The sequence below is a fragment of the Carlito syrichta genome, unplaced genomic scaffold, assembly GCF_000164805.1.
Source record: "Carlito syrichta isolate Samal-C Ts95f unplaced genomic scaffold, Tarsius_syrichta-2.0.1 Scaffold308835, whole genome shotgun sequence".
NCBI classification, from domain to species: Eukaryota; Metazoa; Chordata; class Mammalia; order Primates; family Tarsiidae; genus Carlito; species Carlito syrichta.
This window is the reverse complement of record NW_007252931.1, coordinates 523,417-536,626: the sequence shown is the minus strand read 5'-3', so window position 1 is coordinate 536,626 and position 13,210 is coordinate 523,417. Positions and strand designations below refer to the sequence as shown.

Below are 13,210 nucleotides of genomic sequence, written 5' to 3'. Positions count from 1 at the left end.
GGGTTCAGGCAATCCACTCACCTCAGCCTCCCAAAGGCACGGGATTACAGGCTGAGCCACCGAGCCTGGCTAGAACACTTTATTTTTAAAAGATGCTTCCATGTGGTGATAAAAAAAAAAAAATACAAGAGAAGTCTACATAGCATACTAATGAACTCCACATATAAACACTGGTCTAAAAAATACTAAAGCTTGCAGTTTAACAAGCAAACAATATTTTGGATAGATTCTGTAATAAACTAACAGATCTGTTGTTTGGAGGGGGATAAAGAGTTACTTTAAAAAAAATGTTTTAGGCCAGATGTGGTGGCTCATACTTGTAATCCCAACTTTTTGGGAAGTCAATGAAGGAGGACTGCTTGAGACAAAAGTTCAAGACCAGCCTGGGCAACATAGTGAGATTCCATCTCTAAGTAAAATAAATTAGCCAGGCATGGTGGTACACAGCTGTAGTCCCAGCTACTTGGGAAGATTGCTTGAGCCCAGGAGTTCAAGGCTGCAGTGATCTATGAAGGCACCACTGTACTCCAGCCTGGTGACAGAACCAGACCCTATCTCTTAAAAAAAAAAGTTAAAAAAAAACACTTTAAGTTCAATCAAACTTAACCATGCCTGTAAAATCAATAGAGATAACTAAGAAAGAACTGAAGTTCAGTCTTTTGAGAAATGTTTAAATAGTTTTGAGGAGCTCTGATCTTTTCAGGCAGAGATTTTCAATCAGCAGAACAATGTGGGATTCAGTCAGCAAGCAGTCTGACAAAAATAAAGCTTCTAGGAGTAAAGCCTGGGCCTGGATCTGGGCCTGGGCCCCACAACCTTACTCTCAATGAGTTCTTCAGAGCTAATGGTCAGACTTTTTTTTCCCCTGGTATCTCATAATTTTTGTCAAAGTAATTACTATGTGGCTGTGACCCATATTTGCTGTGATCATTGCAGTTATTGAGATTAAACTGTCTACATGGTGGCTCTTTTCAGCTGAGATCCAGGTTACTCTTCCACTATAAACAGAGTAAGCTGGGCTCGGTGGCTCAGCCTGTAATCCTGTGCTTCGGGAGGCTGAGGTGAGTGGATTGCCTGAGCCCGCGGGTTTGAGACCTGCCTGGCAACTTGGTGAGACCTCATCTCTACAATAAGTAAAAAAAAAAAAATTAGCCGGGCATGGTAGCGCGCGCCTGTAATTCTGGCTACTTGGAAGGCTGAGGGAGAAGGATCACCGGAACCCAGCAGGTTAAGGCTGCGGTGCTCAGGAGCGTGCCACTGCACTCCAGTCTGGGCGACAGAGTGAGACTCCAACTAAAAAAAAACCCAAAAAAATCCCCCCAAAAAACACAGAGTAGCATAGAAGTCTTCAAGAGGAGAGTTATTTAGTACTTGTACTCACCTGCTATTCAATACTCCTAAGATTTCAAAGATGATGAGCTCAAACATGGTGCAAGAAAATGCAAAAGTCACAGAGAAGATCACCTGCACAACATACTGACGCACCTGTTAAAAGTCAAATAGAGACTGGAGGTCATTTCCTTGTTTGAAAATTAAATTGATAATTTTCTTTCTGTTATAAGTCAGAAAAATAATTCTGAAGAAATTCTCAATTCATTGGAAATAGGACCACAACTGCAACTTGCCTAGAGCTCAAGAAATAGATTAAAGTAGGTAGCATTTCTGAATCTTGAGTTATTATTACCAACATTCTCCTGTGGATAGAGAATTCAAAGCACAAGAAAATTAAGTGAAGTAGATAGTCAGCAGTAGCACTTAGAATTCCTGATTCACAGTGACAAGAAAATGATAGATTTGTATATAATGGCTAATGCTAAAAGCGGTCTTTAATACTCTGCAGATGTCAGTTCTAGAATCTCCCGATAGACCTTAAAGTACTGGTCAGAACAGAATCTCCAGAATCTTGGGATCTTTCAGATAACAACCAGAACACCCTAGAAATGACCCCAAAGTAGTCCTTAACCAGTGATCTTACTACTAAATGAGGAGAATTAATTAGGAAATGTCTAGTCAAGGGTAGTGATTTTCTGAATCCAAAGCTTAAGGTAAGAACCAGACCAGCCTTGGAATTTTAGCATTAACTTAGAATGTAAGATTGGTAATTCAGGGCTAGATAGACAAATGAAAGGGAACACTTATGAGACGTCATAAATTAACTATCTGCTATTGGTGTATATCTGATATGACTAAGGCATGACATTCTGTGCTTCTAGCTTCTGGGCTATATGTGACTTGCCTGCCCATCCGTCCATCCCATCCGTCCATCCATCTATCCATCCATCCATCCATCTATCATTTAAGACAGGGCATTGCTCTGTCGCCCAGGCTGGAGTGCAGTGGTGTGATTATAGCTCACTGTAACTTCGAACTCCTTGGCTCAAGTGATTCTCAGCCTCAATCTCCTGAGTAGTTTTTTCTCTTTTAAATCAACTAAGCCTAAACATATTCTATCATTTAATAGTTATATAGTACTTATTTGACAAAAGGTTCCTATCTTGGAAATGAACATGATCTTTCTTTAATAAAGGCATTTTTCTTATCACATTTTAAAGCAATCTCACATAGGATAAGCATACCACAATGATTTCTTCTCACCTCATAGTCCTTAAACAATTGACGCATGAAGAAAAGCCACCCAAATCCAAAAAAAAGTATCTGGAGGAGAAAGAAGATAGAATGTCAATATTCATCTTCTTTTGAGAAATGCCTTACAGAGACTATTTATAATAAAAGGTCTGCTAACTAGACAGTTAACTTATTTCAGAGATTAAAGATGAGATCCACTTTTATAAAATCTACTTATTAAAGCTCATAACATTGGAAGTAGATGTTTAAATGCTGTTAGATTTTTTGAAATTGTCCATGCTATAGAACATGTTTTAAGTTACACAAAAATAGAAGTATACATTTTCCTATAATCTTATAATAATCATTTTATGTGACAGAGATGCTAGCAAATAGAAAAGAAGTCAGTGAGACTTGCTTCTTTAGGTGATCCATGTTTGCAAGTATTTTTTTAAAATTACAAAATTCTGGAGAAGGGGCTTGACACAAAGAATAGGGGAATCATAGAAAGCCTAATATTTTTTGTATGTGTTTCCTTCAGAGTTTTCTTAGTCCCCCCTCCACCACCACCCCGCATCCTGCCTAGTCTATATAAAGTGGTTTTCATCCCATTGTAAGGCTAAGAGATTGCAGGATCCCTCTTTTGTCAGTTTTGTTTCAGACTGGCATCAGGGACAGCAGCCACATGACAGCTGACAAAGCGGGTTTGCTTTTCACTAGTAAATAGAACCTTCTATACATAGTCACACATACACACATTCTGACACAACTCTTTTTTTCTTATACTGGCTAGGAATTTTATGGATGGAATTTTTTTTTTTTATGCCTTCCTACTGACTACTTTACTGAGCAAGTGTAAATTCTTGAGCACAGTTTAAGGTAGACTACTCTAGCCTCTTGCCATGCCCCTCTGCCTACCAAACTCATATTTTCAGCCACATGGAACTTCCTTTGGCTCTTTAGACACATGCTCTTTCATATCAAGATCTCTGTAGATGTCATCCTCTGATGGGAGCTGCTCTCCAGCCTTCTCCTAGTTATCTCATAGGTCTTACTTTATATTTTACTTTCTCTGCCTTACCTGCCCTCCTAAAATAAAACTAAATTGCTCATGTATATTCCTTTTCTACCCTGTTCTTCCCTCATTAAAGCACTTACCACACAATTTTGCAATGCCTGATTTAAATATTTTTTTTAAACATTAGATTATAAGCCCTATGAGGACAAGGATCATGTCTGTTTTATTAATTTTGTATCCTTAGCACACAGCACACAATGCCTGGCACATAGCAGGTTCTCCATAAATGTCTGCCAAATAGCTAAATCTATAGTGAGAGATGGTTTGTTCTTTAGCAACATTCTATCTCAAAAGTTTTGTAATAACTCCTATGTGCCATGCTAGGTGCTAGGGATACAAAGATGAGTATGATAGTCACTATTCTCAAGGCGCTTACAATACAGTAGTAAAGGCATACATAATCATAATATAATACAGATGTGTAAAGATAGCAATATGGACATGATATTGTAAAATAATATGAAAGAGGGAGATCAAATCAATCTGTAGGGGATTAGGACAGATTTTCTGGAGAAGATAATAACTGGTCTGAAGGAGGTTTTAATTTGGGGTTAAAACCTGATATCGTGTGCAAATTTTGGGATTATGTAGATTTTTCTACAGCGGCTCTAAGGTATTTATCACACACTCAAAGGTTTCTACCACACCTAAAATATTAAAAATCACTCTCTCAAAGGATGACATGAAGAAGACTGAGGTGGTAGGGGTAGGAGAACAGGGCCTTCCACACAGCAAAGAGCGTGAGTCAAGGCACAGAGTGAATCCCAATATACACTGGGGATCACAGTTAGGTGCTGCTGGGAGACAAAATTCAAAGGACGAGGTTAAAAAGGAGGCCAGAGAGGAGGAGCAGAGGACCAATCACTGAGAGCCCTAAAGATACACTAAGGAGCTTGGATTATAGTCTGTAGGTGATTGGGGTTGTTTAAAGAGCAAAATGACATGGCCTGATTTGTTTTACATAGAGCAGTATGGTGGCTGTGTGGAAGGCTCATTTGAAAGAAACAACACTGTAGGAAGAGAAACATTAAGGAATTTGTTGCAGGAGTTCAGATGAGAAATGATAGAGGACTGAATTCAGACACTGGTAACAGAAGAGAGACAACAGACTTGAGAACTATTTAGAAGGTAAAATCATCAGGGAGCAGTCAAGGATGACTAGTTTAGAATATAGGATGAAGAGTGAGTCTACCCAACTTATACATTGTTAATCAGCTTAACAATAACCCACAAATCTCAGACCAACTTATTCAATTTATGCGAAGAATACTGGAGGAAGAAGAGGTTGAGGAATGGGATGGAGGATGGGGAAGAAGATGTGTTCATTTTCAAACATACTCAAGGCCTGAGGGCTATCCAGCAAGCATTTGAAAAAACAACAGATTATGAAGGCAGGTCTCAGACACCTATGAGTTGAAACCACCAAAGAACATGAGACCACCCAAGAATAATATGTAGAGTGAGGAGTGCAATGAGTCAAGGAAAAAACTCTAGAGGATAGGGATGGGAAGAGGAAACCAGGAAGGAGACAAAGAAGGAACAGTTGAGACATAATAGAATCAAGAGAGTATGATGTCCTAAAACTATGAGACTAGGATTAAAGAAAGATTAAATGAAGCAGAGAAGGACAAAACAGGGACTGAAAATGTTCAAAGGATTTGATAACTTCCAGGTTAATGAAGACCTTAAGGAAAACAGTTTGAATAGTGAGGCAGAGGCAGGAACCAGAATGTAGTAGATGGGGTGGTGGTGGTGGTGGTGAATGGGAGGGAACACCGTGGAGACTGTAAACACAAATTACTCCAGGGAGAGCCAAGAATGTGGAAGAAAGAAGACATTAAATAATAGCATAGAGAGGAATGTGGAGCAAAGGCAAAGTTTATAGGCCATGGTGAAGAAAGCAGTCAAATGAGGAGCTAAAGATGAGAAGGAACAGATGAAATACTACAAGAAAAGCTGATTATGTTATTAATTTATTGTTACCATTACTAACTTTTATTCATCATTTATAATATTCTAGGCTAAGTAGTACATACCATTAGAATCTCATAAAATCATAAAAACCCAATAAGTTAGGTTCTACTATCCCATTTTTATACAGAAAGTTGAGGTTTAGAGATACCAATCAATTTACAGTGAGTGTCAGAATCAGGATTCAACTTGAAGTCTGTGTTGCGACTAACTTCATGAACTGTGCTTTTAACCACTCAAAATAAGCTCCTCCAAGATCAAAGGCATAGGTGGAGAGGATGGCCCAAAATAGGAGTAGAGGCACCCTAGTTTCTGTACTGGGAGGAAAGGAGGTAAGAATGGTTGTGAATACAGATGACCTTTTAGATCAAAATGTGGAAGGTAGGAGATCACACTTTTGGGCTTCACTTTGGTTGATTAAGTCAGAGTCGAGATCATCTGCTAAGAGTAAGAGAGGTAAGCATGGAAAAGGGGGCTTTGAGGAGAGTGATAAAGACTCAGAGGAATTTTAAGGGGAATGAAAAAAGTACCTGACTAAAAGTCTAGAAAAAGAATGATTCGATGAGCTGAGAATTAAACCCATGGCGTCAGCAAACTACACAGTTATTTTTCTACAGCAGACTTCAGGACCCTGTATTAGTAGTAGACAAACTGTAGCACTGATCCAAGTATGGACTTTTATATGAACGTAAAAGAACAAGAGGATATGGGAAAGTAAGCTGGATCCAAGCATCCAGATAAAGTAGAAAGGGAAAGGAAATAAGATTAGGAGAAAATACCCCTAGACTATCCAGGAGATCCTTTGGTGATTATAATTATCAGTGGAGTTAGATGTACATTAAGAAGTAAGAGACCATGTTTTTACATGACTTCTGAAGGAAGCCACGACTGAAGGTGGAGAAGCTGGGCAATTTGACTGAGAGTGGTGTGTATGGTGGAGATGAATGATTTAAAAAAATAACTAGGCCAGGCATGCTAGCTCATGCCTGTAATCCCAGCACTTTGGGAGATGGAGGTAGAAGGATCACTTGAGCCCGGGAGTTTTGAGACTAACCTGGGCAACAAAGCTAGACCCTGTCTCTACCAAAAATAAAAAACAATTCTAAGCCGGGCTCGGTGGCTCAGCCTGTAATCCTGCACCTTTGGGAGGCTGACGTGAGTGGACTGCCTGAGCCCGTGGGTTCGAGACCCGCCTGGGCAACTTGGCGAGACCTCATCTCTACAATAAAAATCAAAAAATTAGCCGAGCGTGGTAGCACGTGCCTGTAGTTCCAGCTGCTTGGAAGGCTGAGGTGGATGGATCGCCGGAGCCCAGAAGGTCGAGGCTGCGGTACCAGGAGCAGACACTGCACTCCAATCTGGGTGACAGAGTGAGACTCCAACTCAAAAACAAAAAACAAAAAACAATTCTAAAAAGTCACCAAGATCACCATGAAATGAGACTTAAGACAAGAAAGAGAATACAAGCAAAAATTATAAGTTTATATGATGAGATGGAAAATGGAAGAAAAAAGAAACAGATTTACACCTTTAATGTTTCACTGTGGACTCCTTATGACATTTACAAAGAAAGCGGAAAAAGACTTTTAAACTATATACATACACACACCCACATCCACATACAGTAACTGAATTCATCACGTCCAAGATATATATGAATTCTGGCAAGATTATAGAGGATCCAAAAAGACTGCAGAAAGAAAAGTTATTGCAAACAGCTTTGCAAATAAGTGCATAGCTTCTTAATCAAAAAAGAAAAGTAATATTTGTAGAACTGTGGATAGTAGAGCCCGGAACTTAGAGTGAACTCTGGAACTGATAAGTCTTATGACTGTATAGCGGGCTCAAAACATATGCGTTAGATAACACTTGCTTTTATATAAGAGACCTTTAGGACAAAAGTTAGCTACAGATTACAAAAAAAAAAAAAAAAGACAGGGCCATTAGCAGGATAGTTATTAAATAATTAACTTGAAAAGATACCTTTATTGGATCATTATTTTATCCCTTCATTCACTTAAGAAATATTTATTAGTGCCTAATATGTGCCAGGTCCTAGGGATAGAATGTTGAACAAGAGAGAATGGATGCTGCTCTCACAGGGCTTATAATCTATGGAGGAGAAAGACAAGTAATTACAAAACAACGTGGTAGTGTTCTTATAGGGGAAGTGGGTGAAGGGTATTATGGCAACAGACATAGAGACATCTAGTTCAGTGTGGGGGAGGTTTCTTGGATCTCAGATTGAGATCTGAAGGCTGAATAGGAGTTAGCGAGGAGAAGGAATGGGAGGGATAGAAGGAAAAGGCCCAGAAAAAGAGAACAGCCTGTGTGAAATCTTGAGGCACCACAGCATGGCCAGGTTAGGCAACTCTAAAAGAAGTTTTAGAAGTCTAGGATCTAATCACATGCAGAAGATTAAAATAAGACCTCTACCTACACCGTACACAAAAATAAACTCTAAATGGATCAAAGACCTAAATATAAAACCTCAAACTATAAGAACCTTAGAAAATGCAGGACATACCCTTATGGAAATTGGGACTGGCAACCAATTCCTGATCAAAACCCCAAGTGCCCATGCCATAAGAGATAAGACAGACAACTGGGACCTTAGCAAACTGACAAGCTTCTGCAAAGCCAAAGAAACCATCAAGAAAGCAGGGAGACAGCCCACAGACTGGGAAGAAATAATCGCCAACAGTATGTCTCACAAAGGCCTAACATCTAGGATCTACAAGGAACTCAAAACGTGCCAAAAAGAAAAAAACAAACAGCTCCATTACAAAGTGGGCAAAAGATACAAATAGACACTTTTCAAAAGAAGACATAAGAGCAGCCAACGGATACATGAAGAAATGCTCAGCCTCACTAGTCATCAAAGAAATGCAAATAAAAACGACACTGAGATACCACCTAACTCCAGTCAGGATGGTGACCATCAATAACTCAAAAAACAACAGATGCTGGAGAGGACGCAGGGAAAAGGGAATATGTTTACACTGTTGGTGGGAGTGTAAACTAGTACAATCTCTGTGGAAAACAGTTTGGCGTTTCCTAAAAGATCTAAAAATTGACCTTCCATATGACCCCACAATTCCCCTACTGGAAATATACTCAGAGGAACTCAAATCACTCTTGAAAAAGATACCTGCACATGCATGTTTACTGCAGCATTATTTACAATAGCAAAAACATGGAACCAATCTTGCTGCCCACATAAAGAGGACTGGATTAAAAAAAATGTAGTACATATACATGACGGAATATTACTCAGTGATAAAGAAAGACAAAATTATGAACTTCATAGCAACTTGGATGGACTTAGAGTCTATAATACTGAATGATCTATCACAGAAACAAAGAACTGAGTACCACATGCTCTCACTCATAAGCCGACCTTGAACCATTATCATAATACTATAAGAAAGGGATTGATAGCTGGAAAATGCCGGGGCGGGGGGCGGGAGTGCGGGATTGGCAGTAGTGAGAAACTGCCAGGAGAGAGGGGGCACACCTCATCAACAAGGGTATCTGCATAATGAACATCTGTATACCTAACCCTGGATTATACCCCACATCTTCAAAAGTAAAAAGTAAAAAAGAAGTCTAGAATCTAAAGTGAGGTGAGGAAATGATGAGAACCAAGGCTGAAGAGCTAGAGTCAGGGTCCCATTACCGGAGACCTTACAAGCCATATCAAAGACTTTGAACCTCATCCTGTGGCATGGTGAGCAAGCTTCATTATGAATCTGATTTCAGATTTCATTTCTAAACCTCTCAGTTCATACAAAACAGGAAAAATGGTGGGGGTGGGGGGATTTGAGTGTTGCTTCCAACACCTCTCTAGAGAGATGTTTTTATTAAACACATATTTATTAGGCGTCTACTATGTGCCAGCAACTGATCTAGATGCTGGGGAATACAAGAAAGAACAAGAAAGATGATATCTTGGACTTCATGGAGTCTACGATAACAAACACATACACACATAAATAACTAATAGTGATAACGCTAAGAAGAGAATAAGACAGGAAATGAGAAGGAAAGTGGCTAGAATGGAAGGGTATTTTGGCCGTGGGTGGGATGTCAAGTAAAGCTTCTCTGAAGTGGCATTTTTACAAATACCTAAATGATGACAAAGCAGTCACATAAATATATGAACACATCTTCATATGTGCATTCCATAGAAAGGATTCTATGGGTCTCACTTCTCCATTTGTAAAGAGCAGGTTTAATAATCAAATTTAATATTGCATGTGAATGTATGTGTGAAAGTTAAAGCATGTGGTTATAAGGCATAAAAGTTTAGAAAGCTACTTTCTTGGTTCAACCTGTCAACTGCATCCATGTTACAAGTCTTAGAGGCTGCAATGTAAAGTCAATGTCTATTGACACTCGAATCTTTATTCTGAGTGGGAGAAAAAATGGTACTTAAATATTATTTGTCTTGGCTGGGCATGGTGGCTAACTCTTGCAACTCCAGCACTTTGGGAGGCTGAGGTAGGAGGATCAGTTGAGCCAGGGAGTTCAAGACCAGCTTGGGTAACAGTGAGACCTCGTATCTACAAAAAATACAAAAATTAGCCATGTGTGGTGGTGTGCACCTGTAGTCTCAGCTACTCAGAAGGCTGAGGTGAGAGGACTGCTTGAGCCCAGAAGGTGGACATTGCAGTGAGCAGGGATCATGTCACTGTACTCCAACCTGGTTGACAGAGAGAGACTCTCTCTCTCCCTCTCCCCCCCCACATATACATGTATATAATTTTTAATTGGTACTAGGGCTAAAAATAACCCTGAGTTGTCACCAAGGGCAACAGGAAGGCTTAGAAAGGTTTTAAGCAGGAGAGTTACATGTTCATGTTTTTGTACATTATATTTGAATACTATGCAGCCAATAAAAACCATAATTATGAAAGTTATATAAAAGGTGATAAATATTTTAAAAAATGGAAAACGTTATTACATTGGGGTGGTAGGATTATGGATGGCTTTACCTTGCTTCATAATTTCTTAAATATTGTAAAAGTTTTTCAAGAGACAAAGGCAATGCTCTACAGATAGAAGCATCAGGATGAAGCAATACAAGAACTGGACCAAAGAACAAAGACTCAGTTTACTTTAAGTCCCCAAAGGGAACTATTATCTGCCATTTCTCATTTGAATGAAGGAACAAGTAAGAAAAAAAGATACTTTAAATTATTGGAACAATGAGGGGAGAAAGGTCAATAATTAGGTAGTCTGAGTTTCTACAAATATTAACAATTTTGTTGGTCAACACTTATTTATTGAATGCTTGCTTGCACTTGGAGGTGGGGATACAGCTGTGAACAAGACAGGATCTCAAAAAGGAATAAACAAACACGTAAATGGTATCCGTGCTATAATAAATGCTAGGAAAAAAAACAGAGTAACAACAAATAACATGGTAAAAGCAAAAGGCTCACTAGACGAAGCTTCTAGAGAGCAGAAACAGTCAGTGTCTTGTATATGTTGGTATCCTCAGAGCTTTATATAATAGTCAATAAATATTTGTTGATTGCACAAATTTTGTTGAATGAAAGGGGCCAATCCAGAAGAAACAAGGGTCCGAAAAAGATCTGAAAAGGATGGTTAGCAAGCAGAGATGGAGTTTGAGGTGCTAGTGCACAAACGAAATGCTAAACTTCGACGTGTGGGTATAACCTTATACTTTGAGGCGGCAAATACCTCTGCACCCGGATTCAGGATTTGACAGCTAACAGCTCCCACGTGTTCCCAGTGGCCAGTCTGATTGGCGCGCCGCAAACCCCGCGCCCGGAACCACGCTCTCTCCGGATCAGTCTGGAGTCCGGGGAGCTTTGAAAACCGTTCCCTTTTTTGGCGGCAGCGGCTCTCGGCGCTGAGTCCAGCTGAGAGTGGCCGGGAAGGTCTGGGGATGGATGCCTGATGGGGCGCGTACGGCCGCGGGCCAGCCTCATGATACCCGGGGCGGAGGGAACTCTCCCCCGCGCTCTGGCTACCGAGGTGGCAGGCGCAGGCCGCGGGGGAGACGCGCGAGACCGCGAGCGGGCCCGCAGCGCTGAGGCCCCTGCGGTTCGGGAAAGGCTGAAGGGTGTCGGGGGGGGAGGCGATGACTCACCTGGGAGGTAACCATGATGCTGGAGTCGATCAGGAAGCTCATGGCGACGTGGAGGGAGGGCTCCTCCCTTCGCTTCCCACTCCTCGAGGCCACCGCACGCTTGCGCCAGCCGACCCCTCACACAAGCGGCCTTCGCCCGGGTGCCGCCGCCGGGACAGCGGCTCGCCAGCCCGACGCCATCAAGCTGCGCCCCAGCCAGCCAATCAGAGGCTGGAGCTAGTTCCAGCCTTGGCTCCGAGTGGGCGGGGCGGACCAAGGTGCCGGGCTCTGCGGCTCCGGGGGCGGGGCTTACTCAGGTGGGGCTATTAGGGTCTGAAAATCCAAAGGCAGATATGAAGCATGGTACTATTTTCATTTCTGAGGCTGAAGGAGGTGGGGCCTGAGAGCCAACGTCTCACTTGAAGTGGTAATTCTGTTTTATAGTGATCATACCTAGTAATGATAATAATGATGATAATGAATTAGGCCATAAGTCAGGCAGGCACTGCGTCCTAGATATTATAGCTTTTCTTTTTTTTTTTTTTCCCCAGTCAGGATCTCACTTTGTCGCCCAGGGTGGAGTGAAGTAGCATGATCACGGCTCACCGCAGCCTCGAACTTCCGAGCTCAGGCAATCCTACTGTCTCAGCCTCCCCCGTAGCTGGGACTACAGGCGCGGGACGCAACCCCGGCTAGTTTTTTGATTCTTCTCTTTTTTGTAGAGAAGGAATCTTGCTATGTTGCCTAGGATGGCCGTCCTCCTGCTCAGTTTCCCAAAGTTCTAGGATTACAGGCATGAGCCACCACTCTTGGCCCTAAATGTTGTAATTTTACTTGACTCTGAAAACACAACTGTGCAACCACAGGTGAGGGAAGAGTAGAAAGGCAGATAGGATTTTAACAAATATAGCTAACCAAATAAATTTATGATGTTACAACAACAATAGCACACATCTATAGCAGTGAGTGATAATTTCATTGTACTGGATACCAGTAAGACCACACATGTAGCCAGGCATGGTAGCATGCACCTGTAGTTCCAGCTACTTTGAAGGTTGAGGCCGAAGGATTGCCTGAGCCCAGCAGGTAGAGGCTGTGGTGGCTGTGAGCATGCCACTGCACTCCAGCCTGGGTGACAAAGTGGGACTCCAACTCAAAAAACAAAAACAAAAAAGAAAAGGAAAAAGAAAAAAGGTCACACATGGAGTACTGCAGTCTTTGTACCACTCTTTTTTTGTTATTATTATAAAGATGTTGGGTACAATTCAGGGTTAGGTATACAAATGATTATGCAGGTACCCTTGTTGATGAGGTATGCCCCTTCCTCCCGTAGCAGTTTTCCTCAACTGCCAAACCCACATACCCTCCCCTGACAGTTTCCCACTACTGCCAATCTCTTTCTTATAGTATTATAATTTTTCAAGGTCGCCGGGCTTGGTGGCTCAACCTGTAATCCCACCCCTTTGGGAGGCTGAGGTGAGTGGATTGCCTGAGCC

The 13,210-nt window shown here is 41.3% G+C and overlaps 1 protein-coding gene across 7 annotated transcripts in view; it reads right to left on the bottom strand.

Moving 5' to 3' along the window:
• The window catches only part of LOC103268441 (Golgi pH regulator), a 51,225-nt gene extending 39,278 nt beyond the window's left edge, over nucleotides 1-11,947 (bottom strand). For 4 of the 7 annotated variants that reach the window (XM_021716533.1, XM_021716532.1, XM_008066014.1 and 1 more), the window contains exons 1-3: nucleotides 11,736-11,947; nucleotides 2,596-2,655; nucleotides 1,382-1,485 (exon numbers count right to left, since the gene is read on the bottom strand). Coding sequence is in view for 5 of the 7 variants with exons in the window: in XM_021716532.1 (XP_021572207.1) it covers nucleotides 1,382-1,485; nucleotides 2,596-2,655; nucleotides 11,736-11,777 (206 nt within the window). In the remaining 2 variants the exon portion in view is untranslated. Of the gene's footprint in view, nucleotides 1-1,381; nucleotides 1,507-2,595; nucleotides 2,656-6,009; nucleotides 6,056-11,735 lie in introns of all 7 variants that reach the window. The other 3 variants (XM_021716530.1, XM_021716534.1, XM_021716531.1) reach the window with 3 other exon arrangements.
• Nucleotides 11,948-13,210: the final 1,263 nt, after the last annotated feature.